Genomic DNA, 26633 nt, shown 5'->3' with positions numbered 1-26633 from the left:
AAATGCAAAATGTTGTTAATGTACAGAGCCATTTATTAATAATCATGTATAGAGTATGGTTGTTCCATGGGTTTTACATTCCTCCATGCATTCTATGAGTCTATATCTACATTGCATCATACACTCTTAACTTCAGAAGGAGCTCTAAGGTCATTCCTCTGCTTCCTACCAAGAAGAAGGGGTTCTGAGTGGGCTATGCATAAGAGTCTGTAAGGAAGTTAGGCCACTGGAACTATTGGAGTGTCCAGTGTCTATGGTACAAGGTCTTTTCTTGCCCTTTGAGGAGCTTCCTACCAAGCTGCCCTCCTTTTGGAGGCTGCTCTCTCTCTGTCCCTAGTTTGCTACTGAACCCTACTACATGTCCTCCCACAGATAGATGATGGTCTTGCCTGAAGAGGGTCAGAAAGATTGCTACAGGAACCCAGAGGAATGTGAGTCTACTATGAGAAGGTGTAGGTCAGTTCCACTTCAAGTTTGGGGGTAACAGGCTCTCAGTGTCTTTGTTTAGGTACTCTATGCTTCTTTGCACTATCAGAAGGGTAAGACCTTGATGTTCAAGATGATAGGCCAAGGCAGGAGGGCAAAGAGGCTGCTCCTCTTGCACAGGAAGGCCTGAGGGGCTGGAGATGTGTTCTTGGTCCATGTAGTCCATGCTGATGCTGGAAGAATCTGATCAAATTCACATGCCAGCAAGCAGATCTTATTCAGCTCATGTTTAAATTCTGATTGTTAGTCTTCACTGTATTAACAAAGAAGATGATGCCCATGGCTAGGCTTGAGGGGAAAAGGATATTGTTGGAAGGCCATCCACTCTACTTTGCATGCTTCTCGAGTCCAGTGACTAAAGAATGGTTTAAAACTTTCTGGGTAAAATACCTCATCTAGTGATTCCAAGATCTCTCAGATCATTCTTAGAGTAGATCTCAATGTTGAACAACATTGGCAAATAATCAAAAGGCACATGATCATCACAGATACACATGTATGCTTGCATCTACATGTTTACCTATGCATGTTAGACATCAGATTCCCCTAACCATAGGTCAGTAGACTTACCTGCTGGAGCAGCTGCTTTGCTTTGGTGCCTCCACTTATAGTGAAAACAGCAAAGGGCTCTGGCCCTGGGACCCCATGTACCGTGACTCTGTGAGTCTGAGAACATCTTCTCTCTTCTGTATTAAACATCTGCCAAAAATAAAATCCTATGTTATTAATTCTAAACTACATGATAGTCCTAGGCTCTGTTCAAAACAGAAGTGTTTGTATTTAGAAACATGTATATGATAGTGTGGTAGAATAGAGAGACAATGTATTTCTTGAGAAGCACATCGTCAAAGGATTGATTTATTTTAAATCACAGTACAACTTTCCATCAAAATTAGGGAATGATATATGAAATATGTTAGTCCTTACTTCTATAAATTAACATTCTATAATATCGAGTCTCAGCTCCCTTCAGGGGACTGGACTAGATTTTTTTAGGGGAAGATAATATATAAAATCCAGGTATGGTAGCACATGCCTATAGTCCTAGCATTCTGGAAGTGGAGATAGGATGGACAGTTCAAGGTCAGTCTGGGTTACATAGTGAAAAACTGTCTTGAAAAACAAAACTAGAACAAGCAAAAGATGATAAATAAAATGCTTTATCCTCAAAGAGAATTTACCATCCAGACATTGAGGTATTATTTGCATGTCATAAAATGTATTTTTTTGAATTACATGGTTCAGTCTGCCTTATGTTTTCAAAGAAGTAAGTTACCAACATGTTAAAGAAAAGAAAACTAGGGGCTGGGAAGGTGGCTCAGTGGTAGAGTGCTTGCCTTGCATGCATAAAGCCCTGGGTTCGATTCCTGAGCACCACATAAGCAGCAAAAGCAAGAAGTGGCACTATAGCTCATGTGGTAGAGTGCTAGCCTTGAGCTGAAGAGCTGAGGGACAGCACCCAGGCCCAGAGTTCAGGCCCTATGACAGAGAAAAAAGCAAGGAAGGAAGGAAGGAAGGATAGAAGGAAGGAGGGAGGGCAGGTGGGAGGGAGAGAGGGAGGGAGGGAGGGAGGAAGGAAAGAAAGAAGGAAAGAGGGGGGTGGGGAAAATTGGGTGGAGGGGCGGGGGGGGGATGGGAAGGGATGGGAAAGGGAAACAAAGGAGGAGGCTACAATGCTTGATAAGAAATGTATTCACTATCTTGCCCATGTAATTGTAACCCCTCTGTACAGTATTTTCACAATAAAAAATAAATAAAAATTAAAATAAAATTAAATTAAAAAAGAAAGAAGAGAAAAGGAAAGGAAAAGAAAAGAAAAGATAAAAGCAGCATGGTGGCTTATACCTGTAGTCCTGGCTACTTGGACACTGTTGATGGAGTGGCTCCCAGCTCAAGGACAGTATAAGCAAAACCTTTGTGAGACACTTCCCCACCTCCCACCCCCATCCCAGTTATGCAGGAAGTGTAAGTAGGAAGGTTGTGGTCCAGTTGTGCAGAAAAAAGAAACAGGACCATATAACGTAATGGAAGAAAAAGTGCTGGGAATATAGCTCAAGTGGTAGAATGCTCAAGGTGCTGAGTTCAAATTCCAATACTGCCAGAAAAACTCTGGATGTCCTAATTTTTCTTGAGAAATCAAAAGATCTGGTGATAGTGTATGGCAACAGGAGCTGGAGTTGAGAGCTGGGTACAGCTGCCCCTCTGAAATACCATGAGTCCTCTGCTTTCCTGGGGGTCTTGTCCAGCCCTCTTTTATTTGTTTTTGCCAGTCTTGTGGCTTGAACTCAGGGCCTGGGCACTGTCCCTGAGCTGTTTTGGCTCAAGGCTAGCACTCTACCACTTGAGCCCCAGAGCTCTTTCCAGCTTTTTCTGTTTAGGTGGTACTGAGGATTGGAACCCAGGGCTTCATGAATGCTAGGCATGCACTCTACCACTAAGTCACATTCCCAGCCCCAGCACTCTTATTTATATATATTTACATCGTCCCTGTGTCATCCTCTGGCATTGAGAAATGGCATTGGAAATGATACTATGCGTATTTGGTTTCAGACATGTTGTGAGTAAAGCTGGGCCATTCATGGCATCTGTGCATGCTTCACATTAAGATTTCTTTCTTTCTTTCTTTTTTTTTTGGTCCGGTCGTGGAGCCTGAACTCTGGGCCTGGGCACTGTCCCTCAGCTCTTCAGCTCAAGGCTAGTGCTCTACCACTTGAGCCACAGCGCCACTTCCGGCTTTTTTCTTTTTCTGCTTATGTGGTGCTGAGGAATCAAGCCCAGGGCCTCAAGCATGCAAGGCTATCACTGAGCCACCTTCCCAGCCCCACATTAAGATTTCTAATGAGGAATAACATATCCAGATTTAGGTTTTAGATCTGCCTGGGAGGTCTTAAATGAAGACAGACAGAGGAGGCCAAATCCAGAAGTAAAGAGACCAGTTGGGAATTCACTGCCATGGCAAGGTGAGAATCAGTGAGGGCTAAAGCAGTAGGACTGGACAGTGAAGACGGCCTGAAAGTCAAAGGGCACAGGGAGATGCCTAGTGTTGTTACTGGCTTTAGAATTCGAGGGTCAATGAAAGCAGAGTTGCTAAGCTCATACGCTGCAGCTAAGAACTCCAAGAATGCCATGGTCGGATATAATACAAAATAAATATTAGGTGTTGGTCCCTGGCTCCTAGCACATAGCTCCTAAGACCCTTGAGATCTTGGATGTGATGAAACTTTCCTGTTGCTAATGAGATGACTGGTGGCTGAGATAGACTAAGGCATGATTAGGGGGTGAGGAGATGGGAAAGGGAGGGAGAAGGGTGGAGACTGTGTTAAGCACCAATGGCCAGTGATTTCATCAATCTTGCTACATCATGAAATCTCCCTGACAACCCTAAATGATGGGTTTCTAGAGCCTTGGGTTGGTGAGTATGTCCAGGTCCTCAGAGGGTGGCTTAGAGAGCATGCAAAGGCTCTGCGCACCCCTCCTCACATACTCTCTCCCTGTATCCTTTCTTTTCGACTATTCCTGAATTGTATCTGAGTGTGTGTGTGTGTGAGTACAAGGGCTTGAATTCAGAGCTCCATGCTCTTGCTTAGATTTCTCAGTCAAGGCTGGTCCTTGACTGACCCACCACTCTCAAGTGGTACCTGAATGCGGTAACTCATGTATTTGAGTGGTAACTCACACCACTTCCAGCTTTTTGGTGGTTAACTGGAGATAAAGAGTCTCAAGGGCTTTCAAACCATGATCTTCAAATCCTCTGTCTCCTAGTAGCTAGGGCTACAGGTGTGACCCACTGTAGCTAGTATCTGGCAACAAGGACTTTGAAGCTCCCAGGTGATTAAAAAGTGTGCAAGGTTGTAGTATGACAAAAAGGAAAAGAAGAAAAGCGGAGAAAACACAATCAGGGGTAAAGACAGAGAAGAAATTGACAGGGATGAGGGAAAGAAAAGACCAAAGAAAGCAGGCTACCGAGATGTGGTAGTGAAGGTAGGTAATGTAACCCAGTGCTACTGCCAGCACAAGGAGCCTTCCCAAAGCTCTCTAGGATTATGCAGAAGTATACAATTGATACAAATGTGATCAAATGGATAAACATGTTGTTATTTCCACAGCTACCTAATTAATGATTCATTGGCCACTTCACTGAACCACAGGAGAGCCCACCTCTGACGTGAGTGAGAGAGAACAATTACCAAAGAGGCTGGCACAGTACTGCCAGAGGAAATTTCTTCCATTCTCCTGCTGCTTACAAATAAGCTAGAGATTTCTAAGACTTCATTGTGGAGATTTCGCAGCTGAAGATGTCGATATCCTGGAATAATGCAGAGGTAGGGAAGCCCGTTAACCATGCACAAAGAAGATACTCTGCAAGTCAATAACTGGCAGGTAGGAATATGACCTTAAAATTGCAATCTGCATAGCATTACCAAGAACAGCAGAGGATTCCTTAGCAGGTCAGGGTTCCTAGAACAATGCACAAGTCAGGTGCAAGATGCCAAAATCCCTGTGTGCCACATCAAAGCCAACTCTTGCCCAGGATCACCCAATCTTTCCCCTGCTCCACACCCAACACCCACCCTGATACAACACTGGACCTGTACCAGGCACCACTGCCAACTACAATCAAAGCCAGTTCTCCCCCTTCTCACTGACATTTCTACTTCATGTTTGTTTTGACAATGCCAAGGATGCTATTTGGGGATTAAAGTCTACCTCGTTTTAAAGCCTTGAGTGGAATAATTCTCTGAGCAGTTACTGCTGAACTGTTGTTTTCCACCACTGCAAATCGAAGAAATACGAGATCTTCAAAGTGAACTCGGAACAGGAACTGTTCGTTCCACATGGGGTTCAGAGTATTTCGATGGATGGGCTTCGTGCGGAAATGGCAGCTGTCCAGGGGCATGCCCAGTACGTCAACTTCAATGCAGGGGCTTCCCGTGCTGTTACTAGGGCACACATTTTGGCCTGAGACAATCTGCAGGAGAAGAAAGAGGATCAAGGTCACAGAAGATGACAGAGAAGGGAACATAAACTCTGGATTTCCCAACTCCCTCCACAAACAATGCAGGAATAGACAAGGTGAATGATGAATAAAACAGTAAAGCCAATACAAGTGACTGTCATCTGGAACTCACATGACTAGGATCATTTGAACAGCCTATTTTGTCAACAGCATTCACTTTCCAATAGCATCAAATCCAAGCAGTAACATGAAATTACAGTTCTCACAAAGGAGTTTCAATTCAAAGTATCAGTTTATGAGTACAATGCATCTTAAGCAATGTCATCCTTTCCACCATTCTCTCCCATCTTTCCCAACCCTAAGTCAAATTGTCTTTAACAGCTTAGTTTTTGAGCAAGTGGCAATATTCTATTAAATATTCATCTGTAGCCTTCTGTAAACAAACTATACTCAAATCAGCAAAAATGGTCAAATAGAAAAGGAGATATAAATCCCTTGTCTTGGGCTAAGAGTTTTGATGGTAGGAAATGTGTGAATGGAGCTGTTGCAGGGATGTAGGGTGTCATGAACAGACTTCCTTGGAGAGAGAAAAGGACATGAGCTAAAGATGCAGAAAAGAAATGGCCTCATCCCCTTGATTTATGCTCCCAGATCTCCCCTTCTTGGCTAGCTAAGAGGAAGCCAAAGAACGGGGACATAGAACTGGGCAATGAGCTACCAGTTCTCTGTTTTTAAAGTGAATCTGTGGAGTCCTGACTAAATTACTTAGGTGGCAAAAGCACAAAAAATGGTTAAAGGAGAAGCAGGGAAGGTGCTTCACTGTAGTCATTTGGTGCCTTCTGTCTACCCCTAGAGCTTGTTGGAACTTGCTGGCTTAATTAGGAGCTCTGCGTTTATGGGGTATACTCCTAGTTAAGATTCTGGGGTCTGCCGGGCGCTGGTGGCTCACGCCTGTAATCCTAGCTACTCAGGAGGCTGAGATCTGAGGATGGTCGTTCAAAGCCAGCCCGGGCAGGAGAGACCATGAGACTCCTATCTCCAATAAACCACCGGAAAACCAGAAGTGGCGCTGTAGCTCAAGTGGTAGAGGGCTCGCCTGAAGCTGAAGAGCTGAGGGACAGCGCCCAGGCCCAGAGGTCAAGCCCCATGACCGACAAAAAAAAAAAAAGATTCTGGGGTCCCAAGCAAGTAGAACATCCATCTTTAGGCCATCAGGTGAAGCAAGGAGATCCTCAGACCCACTACTTGACCACAATTCATCTTACCACAGCCACTGCTTTCTGGGAAATAAGACATGATATGGGCATGAAATCTGAATGACTTGGGCCATGCCAGCTTTGTCCTACTTACAGTTAAGGAATAGATGGCAGGGTCCATGCTGTCTAGATCTCTTTCCAGTGGAGAAAATTTCTGATACATGGGGCAGTTCTTGTCCCACAGTACTGGGGGCTTCAAAACATAACCACAGCCACCATTTGCCTCAAACATTGCAGCGTTTAAATGTAACGGGAGATCTGCAAAACAAAAGCCCGAACTGCTTGTTACTTTGTAGCCTAAGTGTCATAAATTTAAAGCTCAAACAAACTTTGTGGTCATCTTTTGAAGGATCAAGTATGGAGAAAGGATCAGCTTCTCATTCCATAGATTGATGGATACCTGCTGTGTGCCATTTAATGCTGCCTAACACAGATAGCAGGAAATGATAAAAAGAAAAATCTCTGTCTTCCAGAAGAGTCTATACCAATATCAAACTAGGTTCTACCATTTCTAAGCTCCTTTTTTATTCCCAGGTTCTGAGACTTGAACTCAGGACCTGGGTGCCGTTACCTTTTTCACTCAAAGCTAGTGTTCTACCACTTAAGACTACAGCTACAGCTCCACTCCTGGCTTTTTGGTGGTCAATTGGAGGTAAGAGTTTCACAGACCATCCTGCCCAAGCTGGCTTCAATTTGCAATCCTCAGATCTCAGCCTTACTAGTAACTACCTTGCTTATAAAACAAAAAAACAAGCTGAACGATGGTAGCTCACGCCTATAATCCTACCTACTCAGGAGGCTGAGATCTGAGGATCATGGTTCAAAGCCAGCTCGGCAGGAAAGTCCATGAGACTCTTATCTCCAATTAACCACCAGAAAACCAGAAGTGGCACTGTGGCTCAAGAAGTAGAGTGCTAGCCTTGAGCTGAAGAGTTGAGGGACAGCGCCCAGACCCAGAGTTCAAGCCCCATAACTGACAAAACAACAACAACCAAAAAACCCTCATCTTACAAGTTTACTTCATCTATCTGAAACATCTTGCAAAAATACCTCATTTTATACAGAATTATGGAAAGGAATCATTCCATTTTTTTTGTCTCCAAACACTGAACCATGCAGACAATTTTATGGCCAATTCCCACTAGTTCAAAGGTAAGATAAAATCTTAACTATACAAGAATGAACAATAGCCAAAAAAAAAAATCCAACTTTTTTTCTGAAATCCTTATTTCAACCCATAAAATTAGGTTTACCTCTTTTTTTTTCTGTTGTAGTTAAATATGAAAAAAAATCATTGCATATGATTCACATCATGTCCTCAATCCCTTCAATCATAAACTCTGTGAACCCTAACAGAAAGGTCGAGTGTTTTGTGGCCAAACTTTATTTGGCACAGTTCTTTGAGGGATGACTGAATTCCTGTACAGCTTCAGAACTCTTCCACTTTCACATGTTCCTCTGATGGCTCAAGTCTGTATGGAAAATGTCCCAACGAGCAAAGTGTTTATGAGACACACCTGACGAATGTTCCCTCGGATAGATTCCTTCCATGTGTGGAATGAACTCTGCTCCATGGACCAACATCAAACAACAATGTGCTAGGCGCCTTGAAGCAACAAGAACTTGGCCCCTACCCTGTGTCTTGGGTGTCATTGATTGGCCAAGATTGTGTGCAGGAATTGCTGGGGTAAGAGATGTTAGGCATTCGAAGCTCTTTGGGCTTGTCTCTTCTGACACGTTAGTGCATGGCCCCTCATCTGCCAGGCCTCTTCCAGTGCTAATGGAAGAAAAAAATCACTTCTCTAACCATTCTGGGACAGAGAAACAGACATGGCTAAGGTGACGGGGGGTGGGGGGGTGAGAGAGAGAGAGAGAGAGAGAGAGAGAGAGAGAGAGAAGCAAATGAGCTTTCATGGCCTGGGTAAATAAATGTGAAATGGACATTTACCCTTATCTGAAAATTTAGTATCTCTAATATGAAAATATGCAAAAGATGAAACTTTTGGAGTACCCTTTTGGGTTTTTATTTGTGGCATCATCCTTGCCCTTATGACTGCCAACAGCCAAACACAAGGGCACTAAAAATGTAAAATTTCCTTCAAGGCATGTGAATGAAAGGTTCATGGGAAACAAAAATGAATTTTCATCTTTACACCTGAGTCCTCATTACACAGATACAAATACTCCAAAGTCTGAAAAATACTTCTCATCTCAAGCTTTTGGGCTCAGAGATACGAAGCCTATATTACTAACAAGGGCAATAGCAGCTCACACTTAACCAATTTTCATGTCAACCCTTTTCAGGTTTGAAGTCTGAGCTCATTAGCACAGTGTCTAGCCTCAAAGCTTTCCAAAACTTTTTTTTTGGAATGAAGATCACATGTGGCAACCTGATATGGAAAAGCTGTACTCAGCTTGAAAGAAGAGGAGACCTCAAATATAGCCTTCATTCTATTCAAATATAGGCCATCATTCTAACCAAATAAAAGAATATGCACAAATCAGTTAACTAACCTTCCGAATCAATGCATATTATGTTAGAACAAAAATATCGTTGCCTTCATGGTCTTATATTCACTTCAAGTGCTGTATTAAGGAAATACGATTCTTCAGAAATATTTGCCTTTATATTTGGGATCCGGGAAAGGCATAAAAAGTGTGACTATCTTCAAACAAGTACAGTAAATGCTTTTTTTAAGAAAGGCTTTTCTGGGGCTGGGAACAGGGCTCAGTGGTAGAGTGCTTGCCTCGCATGCATAAGGCTCTGAGTGCGATTTCTCAGCACCACATACACAGAAAAGGCTGGAAGTGGTGCTGTGGCTCAAGTGGTAGAGTGCTAGCCTTGAGCAAAGAAAGCTCAAGGACAGTGCCCAGGCTCTGAGTTCAAGCCCCACGACCAACCCCCCCCCAAAAAAAAAGTAAAAGAAAAAAAGAGGCTTTTCTTCTCACTAGGGATGCATGTTTAAACACTTGAAGGTTCTGTATGTGAAGCAAGAATCATTTTGCCCCAGATGGAAAGAACTCAGAGGGGCCATTGCCAGCAGTCACAAAGACTTTGCGTACCAGCCTTGGGTCAATTTCCACACTCAGGAGTTGATTTTATGCAGTGTGAACCTTTGATTGTATGGATTCCACACTTCTGACATTTTTGGAGTTGAGATCAGAAGAAATCTTTGGCCCTATGGTCAAAGACACCTCGTGGGAGCATCAGTGTCCCTTGACATCCAGGAAATGGCTGGGCAGATGACCTATCTCAGTGGCAGATTGGGAGGCTAGAGGACACTAAGAAGGATCATGAGAAATCAAGTACTTCCTGACTTAGGAATTCTTTCCATCAATGAAAAATTGGTTATTACAATGTTGACTCCTATAGGTCTATGTGGACTTGCAATTCACAGACTACCTGGGAGGACCTAGAAGAAATCAAACCAAAAAGCAATAAAGAACCACAGGCTCAGACTGCAGTGGGGGCCAATAGAAATAGTCTGACTCAGCTCAGGGCAGCACGCATATATTGAGTGTTGTGTGCAAGGTGTTGGTGAGGCTCTAATCCCACTTTGCAAAAAGGAAGGCCATCATTACAGATGAGAATGCTGACACTGTAGGGGGCTTGTACCCTGTGCAGCAAGGGAGATGGTTAATCTAGGTTGAGGGATTTAGAGGACAGCACTCACTCACTGGGCAGAAAGCTGTCCAGAGAACACTGAACAGTCATTTGCCTCCTCTGAGTGGGGCAGCTCCAACAAGAGCTCCTACCTCCAGGCTTTAAGGCTGGATGGCCCACTGGCTGTAGCTTCTGTGTGTGGAGTGTAGTGAGGGTAGGTGTGGGGAGTAACAATTCTTCATGTTCCCTTCAGCCTGGCCTCTCTTTGCGACCAGTGGAGCCAGAGTGTCTGGTTCAGGCTCGGTATTTCAGGACAAAAGGCACATCCAAAACCAAATGCACTCTCATTTCCTTGAGGAAATGTTTTTTTGCTAGTTATTTTAGTGTACTTAAAAATATTTCAGTATCGTAATAACCAGGAGTGCCAGTGAACAGACAGAATCAGAGAGGTGAACCTACTCAGGAAAGATGGAAAAGACATGGGAATGAAAACATTTGCAACTTTGAAAGTATTTCAACCTTCTTTCCATTTGTGAGTCCCAACCATAGTGCTTTTGTTTTTTGTTTTAATAACGTACTATGCACACTCAAGGATAGCTAACACGGAAGTGCTTCCTTTCTGCCAGGTGCTATGCTGACTGTGGTACTTCATCAGCATCATCTCATTCATTCCAATTGAAAAAAAAAACAAATATAAACAAGGGCAAAAGAAAACATGGCCCGTATCTCTAGCCAGGTGTCTCTGGGGTCAGCCACCAGTGGGTACCAGCGCCCCCAGTGCAAAGTAGCTAGTTGATGCCAGAAATAATGCTGTGGTTTGACTTCAGCTAGAGAGGGCTTTGCTGTGACTTATGGCTGGCATGGTTAGTGAGGGTCAGATTCAGTTCATCATTCATAAAATGAACGATGGCCACTCACTGCTCCTCTGAAGGAGGTTTTGTAGAAACTTCTAGGAAAGAGTCCCTTTATCTGCTCTTCCCTCACTTCTGTAGCTCCCTGCTCCTTTCATAACTAGGGGGAAACAAACTGCTTTATTGCTCACGTTCCCAGAGAACTTGAATTTATTATAAGCCATCTTGCAAACTTGAACAAAGTAATTGTGTGTGTGTGTATGTGTGTGTGTGTGTGCATGCGCGCACACACTCACACTGGTACTGGGGTTTAAACTCAGGGCCTCTTGCTCTTGCTTAGCATTTTCCATTCAAAGCTAGCACTCTACCACTTGAGATGTATTTCCACTTCTGGCTTTTTACTGATTAAATGGAGATAAGAGTCTTTTGGATTTGTCCACCCGGGCTGGTTTCAAACTAATCCTCAGATCTCAGCCTCCTGAGTAGCTAGGACTACAGGTATGAGGCTCTGGGGCACAGCCAAAGTAACCACTGCCTTGCTTTGCTCAACTAGGGAATGAGGATTCTAACAGTACCACTACTTAGCATTTTGTAAAGAGTATATGAGGTCATTAAAGTCAAGAATTCCTCATGGTCCACCTGTATAGTGCTGGACATTTGTAATCCTAGTGTTGGGAGGCTGAGGCAGAAGGGTAGTGAGTTGAAGAGCTTTTGGGACATCGTATAGTTGAATACAGCTCTGTCAAGAGCAATCTGTATTTACAAAGTGGTTTGAAAAAGGCTCATCACCCTCTTTGAATGTTTTTATCTCCTTGGAACCATCAGGAGCACCACTGACTTCTCTTTTACACCCTCTGGGCCTTTACCCGGGCACATACATGAGCTCCTATGGCTCCTTTGTGGCCCTTCAAATGGACGTTCTTGAAAGCACATTTACTGAACAGTGGGATGCAGAGGTGAGATTACCATCAGTTTGATAGTTGAGCGCCACAAGCTGGATCCCGTGGAGCCAGAACATGAGTGGGTTGGGGTTGGAGGAGTCGATGCGGGTGGCGGCTGGGTAAGTCCTCAGCAGCTGACAGGCAGTGTGCTGGATCAGTTTCTGAGAATACCTGCGACACAGACGTTTGGCGGCATTTTCATTCAGTGATGAGATATGATAGCATTTGGGCGTCCTAATGATAGCGCTGAGGGATGTTGTTGGATTGAGAGGGGAAGAAGATTCCTCCCAGGTCTGTCGAACTCCTTCAAGGGAACCTAAACCCCCCAAAAGATTAGCCTCAGATTAGTATCTCTCTCTCTCTCTCTCTCCCTCTCTGTGTATATTTATATATATTATATATACACATATACATACACATATTATATATTACATATATTATATACATATTTAAAGAAAGACAAGCCAGAATGACAACCCCATAAACAGCAAGAAGACATGAATATATCAGAATATGTCTTTGAATTTTACTTGTGACAAGTTCTTAGGTCACCTATTTGAAACAGAATGGAGATGTGTGTGTGTGTGTGTGTGTGTGTGTGTGTGTGTGTGTGCGTGCAGGTCCTGGGGCTTGAACTCAGCCTGTAAGCTGTCCCTGAGTTTTGTCTAGCCCTCTACCACTTGAGGCACAGCTCTACTTCCAGCTTTTTGGTGGTTTATTGGAGATAAGAGTCTTACTAACTTCCCTGCCCAGGTTGGTTTCAAACCTCAATCCTCAGATCTCCGGCTCCTGAGTAGTAAGGATTACAGGCATGAGCCACAGGTGCCTGGCTAGCTACTGAGTTTTAAAATGATAGTGGCAGGCTGGGATGGAGCTCAGTGGGAAAGCCCATGTTTAGCCCTAGGTTCTATTTCCAGCACCAAAAATAAAATAAGAATAGGATCTCCAATGTAAAGTTATTTGTCATGTGTGTGTATTTGCCCAAATATACAACAATACACGGACAAGGATATAAGACCCATGGAAAACAAAACTAGAGAACAGTCTCTATGTATCAATGATTTTTAAGGTTAAATAAATGATAGCAAAGCAACACAATGGAATATAACACAGGTCACAGAAAAAGACAGACGTATGTTATAGGAATTTTACAGCCAAGTATAAAAGTTTTACAAGTATGTTCAGTTATATCCCAGTTGGATTATCTTAAAAATGATTTTATTTTTCTTGAGGAGAACACAATAAACTTCCCAGTAGTTACCTCTGGAGAGGAGCACCAGGATACTGTGGGTAGAAAGCCATTTTACTAATCTTCTGTATTGCTAGAGCTTTTAACTAGGAGAATTTATTACTTTCACAATCAAAAGTAATTAGAAATAATATATCTTCTGGATAAAGAATAGTTCCAAGAACCACTAGAATGTTCCAAGGTGCCTCCAACTTCTACTTCTGAGTTAAAGGACAGTAGAATGTCCTCAGCGAAATGCTGTCCTTAGTGAGTTAAAAGAATAGATTAGCAATGTAAAACTTCGGTGCAACCCTTAGACGATGTGAACATTCATACAAGCACACGAAAATGAATTTTCAAATGAAAGGGAAGTGCATAGACAGAGAAATATGTGAAGCATCCAGCATGCAGCATCAGGCAAAGCTGTTGGAAGAAGGTGACTTTACTTTTTCCAGATGTTTTGTTAAATGATGTCGCCTCCCCTGGGCTCATTCTGCCAGGATTGTTGCCAAAAATGGACTTCCTGCTTTTCCTTTCTTTTCCTCTGCTAGAGCCAGATGAATTTAAAGTTGACAAGCCTGTTCCCATAAAATGAAAATAAATAAGCCAAAAACTACAGGCAAGGGAACTCAACATTTTCCATCCTTGTTTAATGTTTATTTGAAGTCCTACGACTCCCTTGGAACTCAACACAGAAGACCTACGAGCATTTGTAGCACCATGAATAATAGTATTATAGACAATTATTTTATCAGGTTTTTTTTAATCCCTGCAGACAAATGCAATAAGAATTATATGCTTATTATGGAAGAATCACAAACTATCACACGCATGACACACACATCGGAGTTGAACCTAAAGGCCTTTTGTCTGGGGAGGTTAATTAAGATGCAGCCTGGACTGGCCTTGAACTTTTCTTTTTCTTTTTCATTTTTTTGTGCCAGTTGTGGGGTTTGAACTCAGGATCTCAGCACTGTCCCTTAGCTTTTTGTTCAAGGCTAGTGCTCTAACACTTAAGCCACAGCTCCACTCCTAGCTTTTGCTGGTTAACTGGAGATAATGCCTCACAGGCTTTCCTGCCCCAGCTGGTTTGAAACTACAATCCTCAGATCTCAGTCTTCTTGAGTAGGATTCCAGGTTTGAGCTAGGAGTGACTGGCTGTCCTTGAACTAATAATCTCCTGCCTCCATTCAGTGCTGGCATTACAAGCATTAGTCACCATGCCCAACTCTGAAAGATTTTTTTTAATGGCATAAAAAGAAAGTGCTAAAATCAATATGAAATTACTAGAGGCTAATTACTCTCTTTTGAGGAGAGAAAGAATGATTACAAGCCCAAGCTCAATTCTCCGATATAAGCCTGGGCTGAGCCCCATCTTCTCTACTCATCAGATCCCTTATTTACAAAATGGTTGTGAATGTAAGAACTCATTCTTAAGATTCATCTGAGGATTCAATGGGAAATATATTATAACAATGAAATTTGATGGCTTTTCTTTCTCATTCCTGTTCCAACCACTCCCGGGATCCTTCCTGCCTGGCCCAGTGCCCGGTGCACAGCAGGAACTCAGTATGTCTTTGCTGAATGAGGAAATGAATGCATACCACATGGACCTGTCTGCACTGTAAGAAGGGTGAGTTCAAAGCTGCAGGGAGGCCAGAGTTGTCTCCAAATCATTCCCATCCTCTGTAATTTTGTACCACTAAGGTGCAGCAGCCTTAGGTCTTTTTGAGATGAAAATATACCTTCCAAGAACCTCACAGAAGAAACAGGACAGAATAGTGTTTTAAGGTATACAATAAAAAAGTATAGAGTGAAAAAACTGTCTCACGAGGGAAATTTGCTTTGGTCCAAGTCAGAGACAGACAATAGCTCTGGATTCTGACCAATGATCTTGTCACTAATATATTTCGCTTGGTTATATGCTTTAATTTATTTTTCCTGTAGTGCTGGGGATACTGGTTGCAATTAACACCCTCTCCCCTCTCCCCTGCTAGCAATGGGGTTTGAACTCAAGGCTTTGCACACTCTGCTTACTCACTCAGATAGTGCTGTACCACTTGAGCCATGCCTCTATCCCAGCCTTTTGCTGGTTATTTGGGAGGTGGAGTCTTAAGGATTTTTCTGCCTGGGCTACATTTGAACTGCAACCCTCTGGATCTCAACCACCTGAGCAGCTAGGATTACAGGTGTGACCACCAATACTCAGCATGGCTGTACTCCTAACTGGGAAATAAAGACATAGGAGGTACCTAAGTGCAGGTCTAATTACCTAAGTATGGATGCAAAGAGCTCACTGAAAGAAGACACCATGAGGGGGTTGAAGGATCTTAGATACTTCACAAAGGCCCTTGGCTTTGGAATCTAGACAGTGGCAAATGGGAGAAGGAAGTATCGGTCAGGTTGAATGTGCTCCATCTGAGCAAAGGTCTACAACAGAAAAGGCCATGGTGTATGTAGAGCCCAGCATTGCTAGGAAGCATCTAGAAACTAAGTAGGTAAAATTGTATGATTAAAATACCATGCTCTAGCCAGGCAGCAGTGGCTCATGCCTGTAATCCTAGCCACTCAGGAGGTTGAGATCTGAGGACCACAGTTCAAAGCCAGTCCAAACAGGAAAGTCCACAAGTCTCTTATCTCCATTTAGTCAGCAAAATGCCAGAAGTGGAACTGTGATTCAAGTGGTAGAACACTGGCTTTGAGCAAAAGAAGCTCAGGGACAGTGCACAGGCCCTGAGATTAAGCCCCAGGAGCAGCTCGCGTGCATGCGCATGAACACACACACACACACACACACACACACACACACACACACACCCTCCCCAAAAACAATAACAACAACATGTTTTCCTTCTTTTATCATTTAGGAGGAAAAAAAGTAGGCAGATATAACTGCTAAATGTAATCAAGAATCAAACACTATGAGATAATAGATATAAACATAAGAAAAAGCCTTTAGCCACTTACTTGACTTAAGAAAGACAAGATAGAGTGGTAAAAATGTCATATTGAAACCCTTCCCATAATTAATATATGCTAATAAAACATTTTAAAAGGAACACAGCCTGGGAATTGAGACACCCGCATGTGGCTTTGCCAGGAAACAGTCTATGACTGTGGGAAAGGCATTTGGCTTCTAAGGGCCTGGGACCACATGGTCTTTGGAGCCTCTCTCTTCTGAAGACAGCTTTGCACATGGCTCCCAGGAAGGACTCAGGATGGTGAAAGGCAAGAAACACTAAAATTGATCATGTAATTTACTAAGCCTAAAATCAACAGGCAAAACAAATCATAATCCTCGTGAGGTGGAACAGCTTGTAATACTAATACTAGCTACAAAAGAAGTAGAGCTAGGAGGATCACTAGTTCAAGTTAGTGGGTCTCGATCTCAAACACAAAATAAAAGGGCTGGGGTATGTCTTAAGTGGTCAAGCACTTGCTCAGCAAGCACACAGTCTTAGCTTCAAACCCTGAGTACTACAAAAACAAGGCAACAATAAAAAAAAAACCCAAATTATAAGAACAATGCCATTTAAAAGATCTAATAGCTACATGGTTTTGTTATTCTGTTAAAGCAAATAAAACTGGAGAAAGAAAAAAAAACTTCGGGGCTGGGAAGGTGGCTCAGTGGTACAGCGCTTGCCTTGCATGCATGAGGCCCTGGGTTTGATTCCTCAGCACTACATAAGCAAAAAGAAAAAAGCCGGAAGTGGCGCTGTGGCTCAAGTGGTGGAGCGCTAGCCTTGAGCTGAAGAGCTGAGGGACAGCGCCCAGGCCCAGAGTTCAGGCCCCATGACTGGACCCAAAAAAAAAAAAGAAAAAAGAAAAAAAAAACTTCAATTACTTAAAAATACAAAATTGTATAGCTCAGTGGTAGAGCACTTGGCTATCATATGTATGCTGTGTTTGGTTCCCCAGCACTACCATAAAAAAAGAAGGAAATACTATACACCTATAAAAATATGTGCTAATAAACACTTTTTTTAATAAACAGTTTTCTTTTAATGAGCTAAACAATCATGCTTAGCTCATGTCTCAAGTCAGAAGCTCAGCCAAATGATCTCCTGACCCAGCCACAGTTCTCTGCTGGTACAGAAACTTTTATCTTGCACACTGACGTCAAGTATCCATGGGAATTTGTGCTCCTCATGAACTCCATGCCTGAGGCTTTCCTGGGGCACCATGGAGCTGGTTGGATGTGAGTAGTGTCACTGTATAAAATAAAAGATGTAGCAATTGAGACTTTGGAACAGTGTGACTCTCACTGCTGATTTCATGCCAGCTATGATGCTAGTGCACTCTTACAGGTGGATCTTCCTCTATTGTAAAAAGAAAGTTCCAGCGGGGCACTGGTGGCTCATGCCTATTAATCCTAGCTACTCAGGAGGCTGAGGTCTGAGGATCATGGTTCAACAGCCCAGGAAAGAAAGTCCATGAGACTCTTATTTCCAAATAACCACCAGAAAACCAATAGTGGAGCTGTGGCTCAAAGTGGTAGAGAACTAGCCTTGAATGAAAAAACTTGAGGACAGTGCCCAGGCCCTAAGTTTAAACCCCATGACCTACATAAAAAAAAAGTTCCAGCCAGTGTAAGTATGATCATTATGTACTTATGCCACATAAAGTCATCTTCATTTGCTACTTACTTATATCCTCTTCAAGAGGACTTGATGATGTCCTCTTGAAGACTAGTGGTAGCAGCTAAAAGCTTAACTGCTAAAACTTTAAAAACAGTTAAGAGCCAGGAGAAAAGTGGCTCATACCTGTTGTTCTAGTTATGCAGGAGGCTGAGATCTGAGGAACTCAATTTGAGGCCAGCTGGGACAGAGAAATTTGCTAGACTCATCTCCCAAATAACCAAAAAACTGTGGCTGGGAGATGTGGCCCAAGTGGTAGAACACTAGCCTAGAGAGCTAGAGCCCTGAGTTAAAACCCTAGTACTCCTCACCTTCTTAAAAAGAAAAACTATTACCAAGCTCATAGAATTCTTATAAATAGTTGAAGATATGATCTATGTAAAATACACAGCACAATACAAATAATCCTGATACTTAAGTGCTTAATATATTTAAACTGTTAGAAATATTATCTTTGTGATTATTTATTATGAAATGACAATATATGATCTGAAAGAAAACATTTTATGGCATTGTTTTCCTCATATGCTTCAAAGCAAACTGTTACAAGTATTTAAAAGGTATAATAAGCATGATTTCAGCCACACATTTTAATTACTTTGGAGTGTTCATAGATCTAATTAGATAATTAGTATTCTTTCATTCCCCTTGCCTCTTTAAGTGGTATTAGATAATACTGATATTCTTACCTGGAAATTTCACAGCTTGGCAATAGATGACAAGGTCGGAAAGCTCTGGTGCAATCTGTCTGCTTTCCTTTTTATTTTGAGGAAGATAAAATTCTTCTCCGAGTTCCATGTCATAAACCTATCAAAGGGAAACCATAGTTTTTTATAGGAAAGTATATGTCACACACTTTCTGAATCACTAAATCTCCCTACTTTTACTTCCCTGTGTGGACACTTGCTCAATATTTATCCACATTCACGTCTTAGCATGTGGAGGTAAAGCTTTCTGAGGGCAAAGAATGAGTCTTTCATCCATACCATCCCTCCAGGCAAACACACTATATTCTATGTAAATAAATCCATGAACATTTGTTGAATTACTAGAGGACTGACTATGTATCTGTGATGGCTCAAGTTTTTGACCCATTTCATCCATTATCCTTCACCATTGTTACTTCAAACATGTCTGTAGACTTTCTCAGTTTCTATATGCTGTGAGGCATTTGAGGGCAGGTCTGGTGGCTAATTTATCTGTGTATTCTCAGTGGTATTCTGTACAATCTGAACCCACTTAACCTTCTAGGTCATCCCAAAGGCCTTTAAGATGTCTTATAATTCCCCAAACAACTAAGCTGTTCTCTTGGCACCAGGTCAAGAGAACAGCTTAGCCAAATCTTCCTTCTCAAACATCACCTTCCCTGATTGTATATCCTTGATTATCTGGTAGCATAGTACGTGTGATCATTGTTCTGCCTTTGTGTATAAATCTCTATCACCCAACCACCTCTTGTGCCATTCAGTGGCAGCCAATATACACATCTTTAGAAGGCACTGGTTGGATGAGGCAATACTATCACAAGTGGCAGGTGGTAGTCTCATATTATTATGTCAACACTGATGTTTAGGGAACAGTAAGGGAGAAGGTAAAGGGCAGGGCTGGAGAGGAAATGGGATCCCACCTGAATGGGACAAGAGTACCATGGTTCAGGGGTGGTAAGCATGGTCCAAGGGTGGAATGAGTTGTTCGCTCACCTTCCCTTTGTTGTAAGCAGAGTTATCTGCTTTCTTTATCCTCTTGGGGATTTCTTCATTGTACTCAAACTGAAGCTTGTCAGTACATGATTTATTTTCAGGTCTGTCTTCCAGAATGTTGTCTGAAAAATGAGTTAGCAGGCTTTGGTGAAAAAGAACCAGATGCATTCTTTAAGGAATATGTATGTATGTATATATATATATATATATATATATATATATATATATAATATCAATTGTTGTGACGACATCCAGATACTCATACTAATCTGCAAAAGTGAGGCTCCAGCTACATGGTTCCAAAATGATGGCTAGCAGCATCATTTTAAATTTAGGGCTGAAGTATTTAACTTCACTTTCATAGACTCATTTACCAATAGTTTTACTGCCATATAGACGTACTCTTAAGTACGAAGGCTCATTTTCATACAAAGTATTGAAACTTTGCAAACATTATGGGTGCCACCCTGTGTCAAGAAGTTGATGACACACACAACTGGGAAGGATTTAGAAGTCAAGGCCCTTGTAGATGGTACGCACATGATTTAATTGGCCCCATTTTACAATGAGACTGTTTGCTTCCTTAGTATCAAGAAATGTCAAAACTAGTTTGAGTGTGTGTGGGAATTGTAATTATTATTATTTACAAATGTGAAGTTTTCACAATTATGACTAATTGGAAAATTTTCATGATTGTTACTAATATTAAGTGATAATGTTAAGAATAAGACTCTAAAGGTATTAAATAGGTCTAAGTATGACATATAATCCTAGACTTGGCTTTTTTCTTTTTTAGCACTTTAATTCCAAATGACTGTGAAAGTGTAAAAGACATAAGATGCTTATACTTTTTTAAAATGGAAAATAAGACAACTAATTTATCACTCAAGATTTATTATTTCATGAGACCCCAAATGCTAAGACCAAAATATTCTGGTAGTAAGTGAGGGCCATGCAAGGTGGGCAAGAGGTAAACAGACTCAATCATTTTACTCCATTTATAGTCAAGGAAGTGTTGCAACTTCATGCTAATCAGACCGAGAAACTGGAAACAGAATACGGACATCCATGCAGCTAAAAATGCTCAGTTCAAATGGTGTTTACCTTCCTGACCGTTAGAAGCAGGGGAAGCAGTAGGGATATCTGCTACAGAAAAACAGAATCAGTAGGGTGGACAAGTAAGGGAAATTAAGACAAAAGTGAGATCAATTAAAACTGAGTCATGAAGTAAAGTATATATAACAGTGGTTCCAATGACAAGATAAACAGAGTAAGAAGCAGTCTGTAGATTAAGCTGGGCACTGGTGGCTCACGCCTATAATCATAGCTACTCAGAAGACTAAGATCTGAGGATCTCAGTTCAAAGCCAGCTCAGGCAGGAAAGTGAGTTTCTCATTTCCAATTAACCACCTTCTGGTGGCGCTATGGCTGAAAGTGGTAGAGCGCTAGCCTTGAGCAAAAAGACCTCAGGGACAGCGCCCAGGCTCCAAGTTCAAGCTCCACGGCAGACAAAACTAACTAACTAAATAAAGCATTCTGTAGTTTTAATATTTTGAGTATTACAGGACTCAAGGACTAGCAATAAGAGAAATGCAAACATTGTTCATGCTATTCATGTTTGTCACATTCGTGTTATTCAGGATTTCCAGTCACAGAGAGTTGAAATACTTTAATAACTTAAATTCAGGTTAACAGAAATGAACCAATTTGTTAGAATCATGCAATCACGGACATAAGATATATGCACATTAAGTTGTAAAGTCAATCTTGGGTCTCAGTGTAAACAAGGAAAATAACAAAGGTAGTTTTATTTCATTAAGCTCAGTGAAACATTCCATAAAAATATATTAACCAAAAGGCAGAGTACCAATTCTTAAAAAGCATCATCCTTATTTACAACTTGTTTAAAGTTCTCTTGAAATAATTCTGGAGCTAGGCATCATCTCATTGTTATAGCCCCAGGGCTTTTTAGATTAACTCCTTCATTCACTGCTGAGGTAATAGTGAATGAAGACTAAAACTGGCTCACAGATAATCTGAGCACCCTGGTGTTAGAGATGGATTCTTAACCTGGGATTCTCCTGGGCACTTTAAGAGGCTAGTGGAACATCTGCCATTCTATGTAGAATTTTGAGACTACATTTATTCCTGGGAGGCAATTGGGAGCTTCTATCTGATTCTCAAAGGGACCCCTCATTACAAGAGGCTTAGAAACCTTTATGTACTCCCCACAGCAGGCAGGATTCTATTTTCTTTTCACCTCAGCTGGAAAAAGTGGAGATGGTAGAGGAAAGCAGAGAGGTGAGAGAGGCACCAAAACTACCACTGAAAGTGGTATGCTTGATATGGCATGTATAGTCACCTACGGAAGCCTTCAGAGGACAAGCTTCCCACCAGGTGTGTGGAAATCAGTCAGTCAGAGGGATCTCTCAATAACAATAGGAAATAGTGGACTTTAGCTATCATAGATCAGAGATGCGGGAAGTGGGAATAGAATATCACCAAACACTTGATATAATCTTTTTATGACATATCAGAGGGAGTTCAGGCTAACAGTCATGAAAAGACATTGCCTGACATCTCACAGACCATTGGAACAGAGCCTAGTGGGATCTCATTTTCCACTGATACTCCAACCCAGTACATATGGACTTAAAAAATAAACCTGCAATCATCTTAGAAATCTAGTGGGGGGGGGAGATTAAATTTTATTCTCCCAATTGAAAGATATTTTCTTCACCTGTTTATTTTTGTCAGCAGCAAATCAAAAATATCTGTAAATTTAAAAAGCTTCTTTTCCCGTTCTCAAAAGTACTTTAAAAAGCACAAGAGTAATTTATGACTGGCAGTAAATCTATTTTCCAGTGGATTAACTCCTTACAGGGACAGATAACATCCCGGAGGGGTCAGTGTCTGAAGTGTGGTTTTCATTGCATATCTGAATTAATTTTGTTCTCTGGGACATCCACACAACTGTAGCAGAAGCCCAGGGGGAAAGAATAAGGCATATAAAAATGTCCACATTCTCATGACTGTTCAGGAATGGCTGTAAATAAATGGTTTTAACTCCTTCCAAATCTTATGATCTCGTAAGAGTTTCAGAAAAATAATTGGGCTTTTAATTAATGGTATAAAATAGTCAACTACTAGGAAAGACAAATAGTGGACATTGCCCGGTATTATACTTGGAAGCAGAAAGAGACGAACTGTCACCAGTGATGGAGAATCACTAAATTGAAACATGATTGGAAACAACCTAAGTGTGAGAAACAGATATTTAGAACAAGGTAGTTCAGTTGTGTGTGTGTGTGCTGGCAGTGCTAAGGTTTGAAGTCAGGGCCTTGGCCTGTGAGGCTGGTGCCCTACAACTTGAACTATGTCCTCAGTCCATTTTGCTTTAATAATTTTTCAGATAGGGTCTTATAATGCTTTTGCTAGACTAGCTTCAGACTGAGTCCTCCTATCTATGTCTCTGGCATAGCTAGAATTACAGGCACACACCACCATGCATAGCTGACACTCTACCACTTGAGCCAGGCCTCCAGTCCATGGTTTGTTTGTTCTTTGGAGTAGCCTTGCTAAGTCTTCCGCCCCATTCCCCCCCCCCCAATCTAGCTTCAAACTAGCATCTTCTTAAGTAGCTGGTATTATAAGTGTGAGCCACCATGCTCAAACTGTCTTAATGCCAGTGGTAAATGGTTGATATTCTTGGGATATCTGAATATTTAGCACAATGATTAGTCTCCATAAAAACAACATAATGTGCATGTAAAAAGCAGACACAGAAGGATCCAGATTGTGAGTTCAAGGGTAGCCTGGGCTTTTAAAGAGACTTTGTGTCCCAAAAACATATATACAAGTTTATATATTTATATATAATTTATATATATATATATATACACACACACATATACACATATATATGTGTATATATATACTTGTTATTTTCTTATTATTGTATTATCTTTCAGAAGTTACCAAAATGAAATAATCTACTATCAGCAATGCTCCCAACAAGAACAATCTCTAGCACATGATGCTAATTTAGTCTAAACAATTCTCGTATAAGAATTAGTCATTTGAGGTTAACATCATTCATTTGTTTTTGTTTCTTAAACTGTATCTAGCCACCACTCATGTATTTTCTGTTTGTGGTGTGGCCAGGAGAAAATGTCTTGCTGGTTAGTAATCTGAGAACTTCAGAGGAAAGAGCAAGGGAGGTCCTAACAGTGAGCAACAGAGCACAGAGCGGTGATGCTGCCCCCTGCAGGCAGTGCAGGAGAAAGGATTTAGCCATAGTTTATATTCCTGCCAAGAACCTCAGCCACATCAGAAACAGAAATAGTGTAAACAGGGTTTCCCTGCTATCATTTCATCTCTTCCTCTAGAAGCCCATCTGAGGAATGTCCTCTTCTCCTGGGGTTGTGGCTGCGATGGTTAACAGAATGCCCTTCCTTCCTTAGTCCTCCAGAACTGACCGAATCCAGAAACTCTCAGACAACATTGTCATAGTCTGGATTGCTGTACTATAGTTCATGAAATTTATTTTAGTGGGGAGGGGGCAGGAAAAGGGGAGAGGGAAAGGAGGATAAAGAAATTCACCCAAGAATTCCCCAGTACATAGCACTTGGCCATGTCTCTCTTACCGTCAGAAAGGGATTCATAGTCATAATCATATTCATCCTCTTCATCTTCCTCCTCCTCATTATTGGCAGGTGGGGGGTTAACATTCCCACCATTAGAAGCCTGTGCCTGCATGGATGCTAACTGATGAGCCTGTAAGACAGCGACAATTAAAACTACACGCAGAACCCACTGAGCTTTCACTTACAACCTTCAAACCTGCCACCTAAAGCTTAATTTAGCTATTCAGCACATATTACCCTTTGGATTCACTTAAGAGAGGAAGAGATTATCTGAGTGTCAACACTTGGGAGAATGTCAACATTCCTACAGAAAGAATCTGGGAGCTTTTAGGAATAATCACAAGGAGCCCACGTACAGGGCCCAGAGAATCCTCTAGTGGTTTGAAAAACCGGCATCAGTCCCAAATGACTGATGACATGAAACAGCCCATCAATTCTAAAACATGAAGTGTCTGCTAAGAAACTAAACATTTTTCTCTTCTTAAAATAATATCATAAGTCCTCTGACCTTGAGAACAATGTTAGAATCCCTACGGGCAAAGAGACCAAAAGCATACTTGCTGGTTTAAAGAAGGGTTTTACAGTAGATTTTATCTGAACCATAAATCAGATTAATAAAACAGACTTGAAAATTTTGGGAAACTTGTAGGGGTGGGGAAGTCATTTATTGAATAACAGACACAGGATTTGTGTGTTATAATTTAATGTATACATACATTTAATTAATTTATTTTTGGGTCCAGTTGTGGGGCCTGAACTCTGGGCCTGGGCACTGTCCCTCAGCTCTTCAGCTCTAGGCTAGCACTGTACCACTTGAGCCACAGTGCCACTTCTGGCTTTTTTTCTTTTTGCTTACGTGGTACTGAGGAATCGAACCCAGGGCCTCATGCATGCAAGGCAAGTGCTCTACCACTGAGCCACCTTCCCAGCCCCACATACATATAATTTAATATATACATATATAATTATATATAACTCTGTATCTTCTGGTTTATAGATGTATAAAATGCAATTACATAAAATGACATTAAATAAAAGGCTAGATATTAAATGCTAATGAACTTTTTTGTATTATGGATTCCTCTGACATTTTGATGAAATATAGTCCCTTCTCTTTCAGTTATATGTTTTTGAGTCGAGCTTTGCATTTGCTAGACTGTCATTTTACCACTTGAGACATGTCACCAGCCCTCTCAAATTGATGTTTTAGATTCATAAATAAAATAATTACAAACCAAGTAGTGTTGAATATAGCTATAGGTTAAAAAACAAATGTGTGTTATAAGAATATATGTTTCTTTGTTTCTAGTTAAACTATTTATTTATTGTCGGTAATGGGGCTTGAACTCTGGGCTTGGGCGCTGTCCCTCAGCTCTTCAGCTCACTTAAGCCACAGCATCACTTCCGGTTTTCTAGTCGTTTATTGGAGATAAGAGTCTCACAGACTTTCCTTCCTGGGCTGGCTTTGAACCATGATCCTCAGATCTCAGCCTCCTAAGTAGCTAGGATTACAGGCGTGAGTCACTGGCCCCGGCTTTTTTATCTTTTTGTGGTGTTTGAGATTGAACCTAAAGCTTCATTCATACTAGGGTAAGGAGTCCACCAATGAACTCTAGCTATCTCCATCTCTGTCCCTTTCTTTGGTGATACAGGGTCTTGCTATGATGTCCTGGCTGATCTTGAACTCCTTCTACTCTACCTCCTAAGTAGCTAAAAACACAGGTATGTGCCAGTGTGTCCAGCAGTTTCTTTAACACATTAAAAAAACCCCATAAAATGGTAGGTCATGTAATGTTTTTGAAAATACGAGTATAGTAATTCTTGAAGATATTGGCAATAATTCTGAAGTAACATGAAAAAGTCTGTCATTTCTACCAGTGACAAAGACATAGGTACCGCCAACACTATGGATTGTCCCCTACATTTATAATCAAAGGAAATGCTAAATTTCAGCTGTGGTGACTAAAAGTAAGGATTTACTTTATTTCTATTTCTATTTATGGATCCCTTTAGTTCTAGCTGTGGACATTATTGTAGTATAGGTTTTATTTGGCTTTAGAATCATGTGTTTTTTTTCAAATGTGGTTACATTACCTTTATTATAAATATGTACCCATAAGGAAGCTACAATTTAGACTGTGTCTATATCTCAGATAGAATTGTTACAATGCAATCCATTCCAAAAACTGTCTAGACCTACACTGTTGAAGGTGGATTTTTATGGAGCCCCCAACTCAGCTCAGACTCTCAGCTTGTGGCCCTTTTATGGGAGAGGTGAACAATCTAGGAACAACCTGGGGTGGTGGTGGTGGTGGTTGTTTTTTAGC

At 41.4% G+C, this 26633-nt stretch overlaps 1 protein-coding gene across 2 annotated transcripts in view; it reads right to left on the bottom strand.

Moving 5' to 3' along the window:
• Positions 1-26633, bottom strand: part of Plce1 (phospholipase C, epsilon 1) — a 241247-nt gene that overhangs the window by 7601 nt on the left and 207013 nt on the right. For both annotated transcript variants that reach the window (XM_013034379.1, XM_013034380.1), the window contains exons 19-27: positions 24307-24436; positions 19661-19782; positions 18650-18767; positions 13770-13901; positions 12121-12411; positions 6794-6957; positions 5194-5455; positions 4674-4792; positions 1057-1185 (exon numbers count right to left, since the gene is read on the bottom strand). In XM_013034379.1, the coding sequence (XP_012889833.1) occupies positions 1057-1185; positions 4674-4792; positions 5194-5455; positions 6794-6957; positions 12121-12411; positions 13770-13901; positions 18650-18767; positions 19661-19782; positions 24307-24436 (1467 nt within the window). The remainder of the gene's footprint in view (positions 1-1056; positions 1186-4673; positions 4793-5193; positions 5456-6793; positions 6958-12120; positions 12412-13769; positions 13902-18649; positions 18768-19660; positions 19783-24306; positions 24437-26633) is intronic.

This window comes from Dipodomys ordii, unplaced genomic scaffold (genome assembly GCF_000151885.1).
Source record: "Dipodomys ordii isolate 6190 unplaced genomic scaffold, Dord_2.0 Scaffold188, whole genome shotgun sequence".
NCBI classification, from domain to species: domain Eukaryota; kingdom Metazoa; phylum Chordata; class Mammalia; order Rodentia; family Heteromyidae; genus Dipodomys; species Dipodomys ordii.
This window is presented reverse-complemented; position numbering and strand designations above follow the sequence as displayed.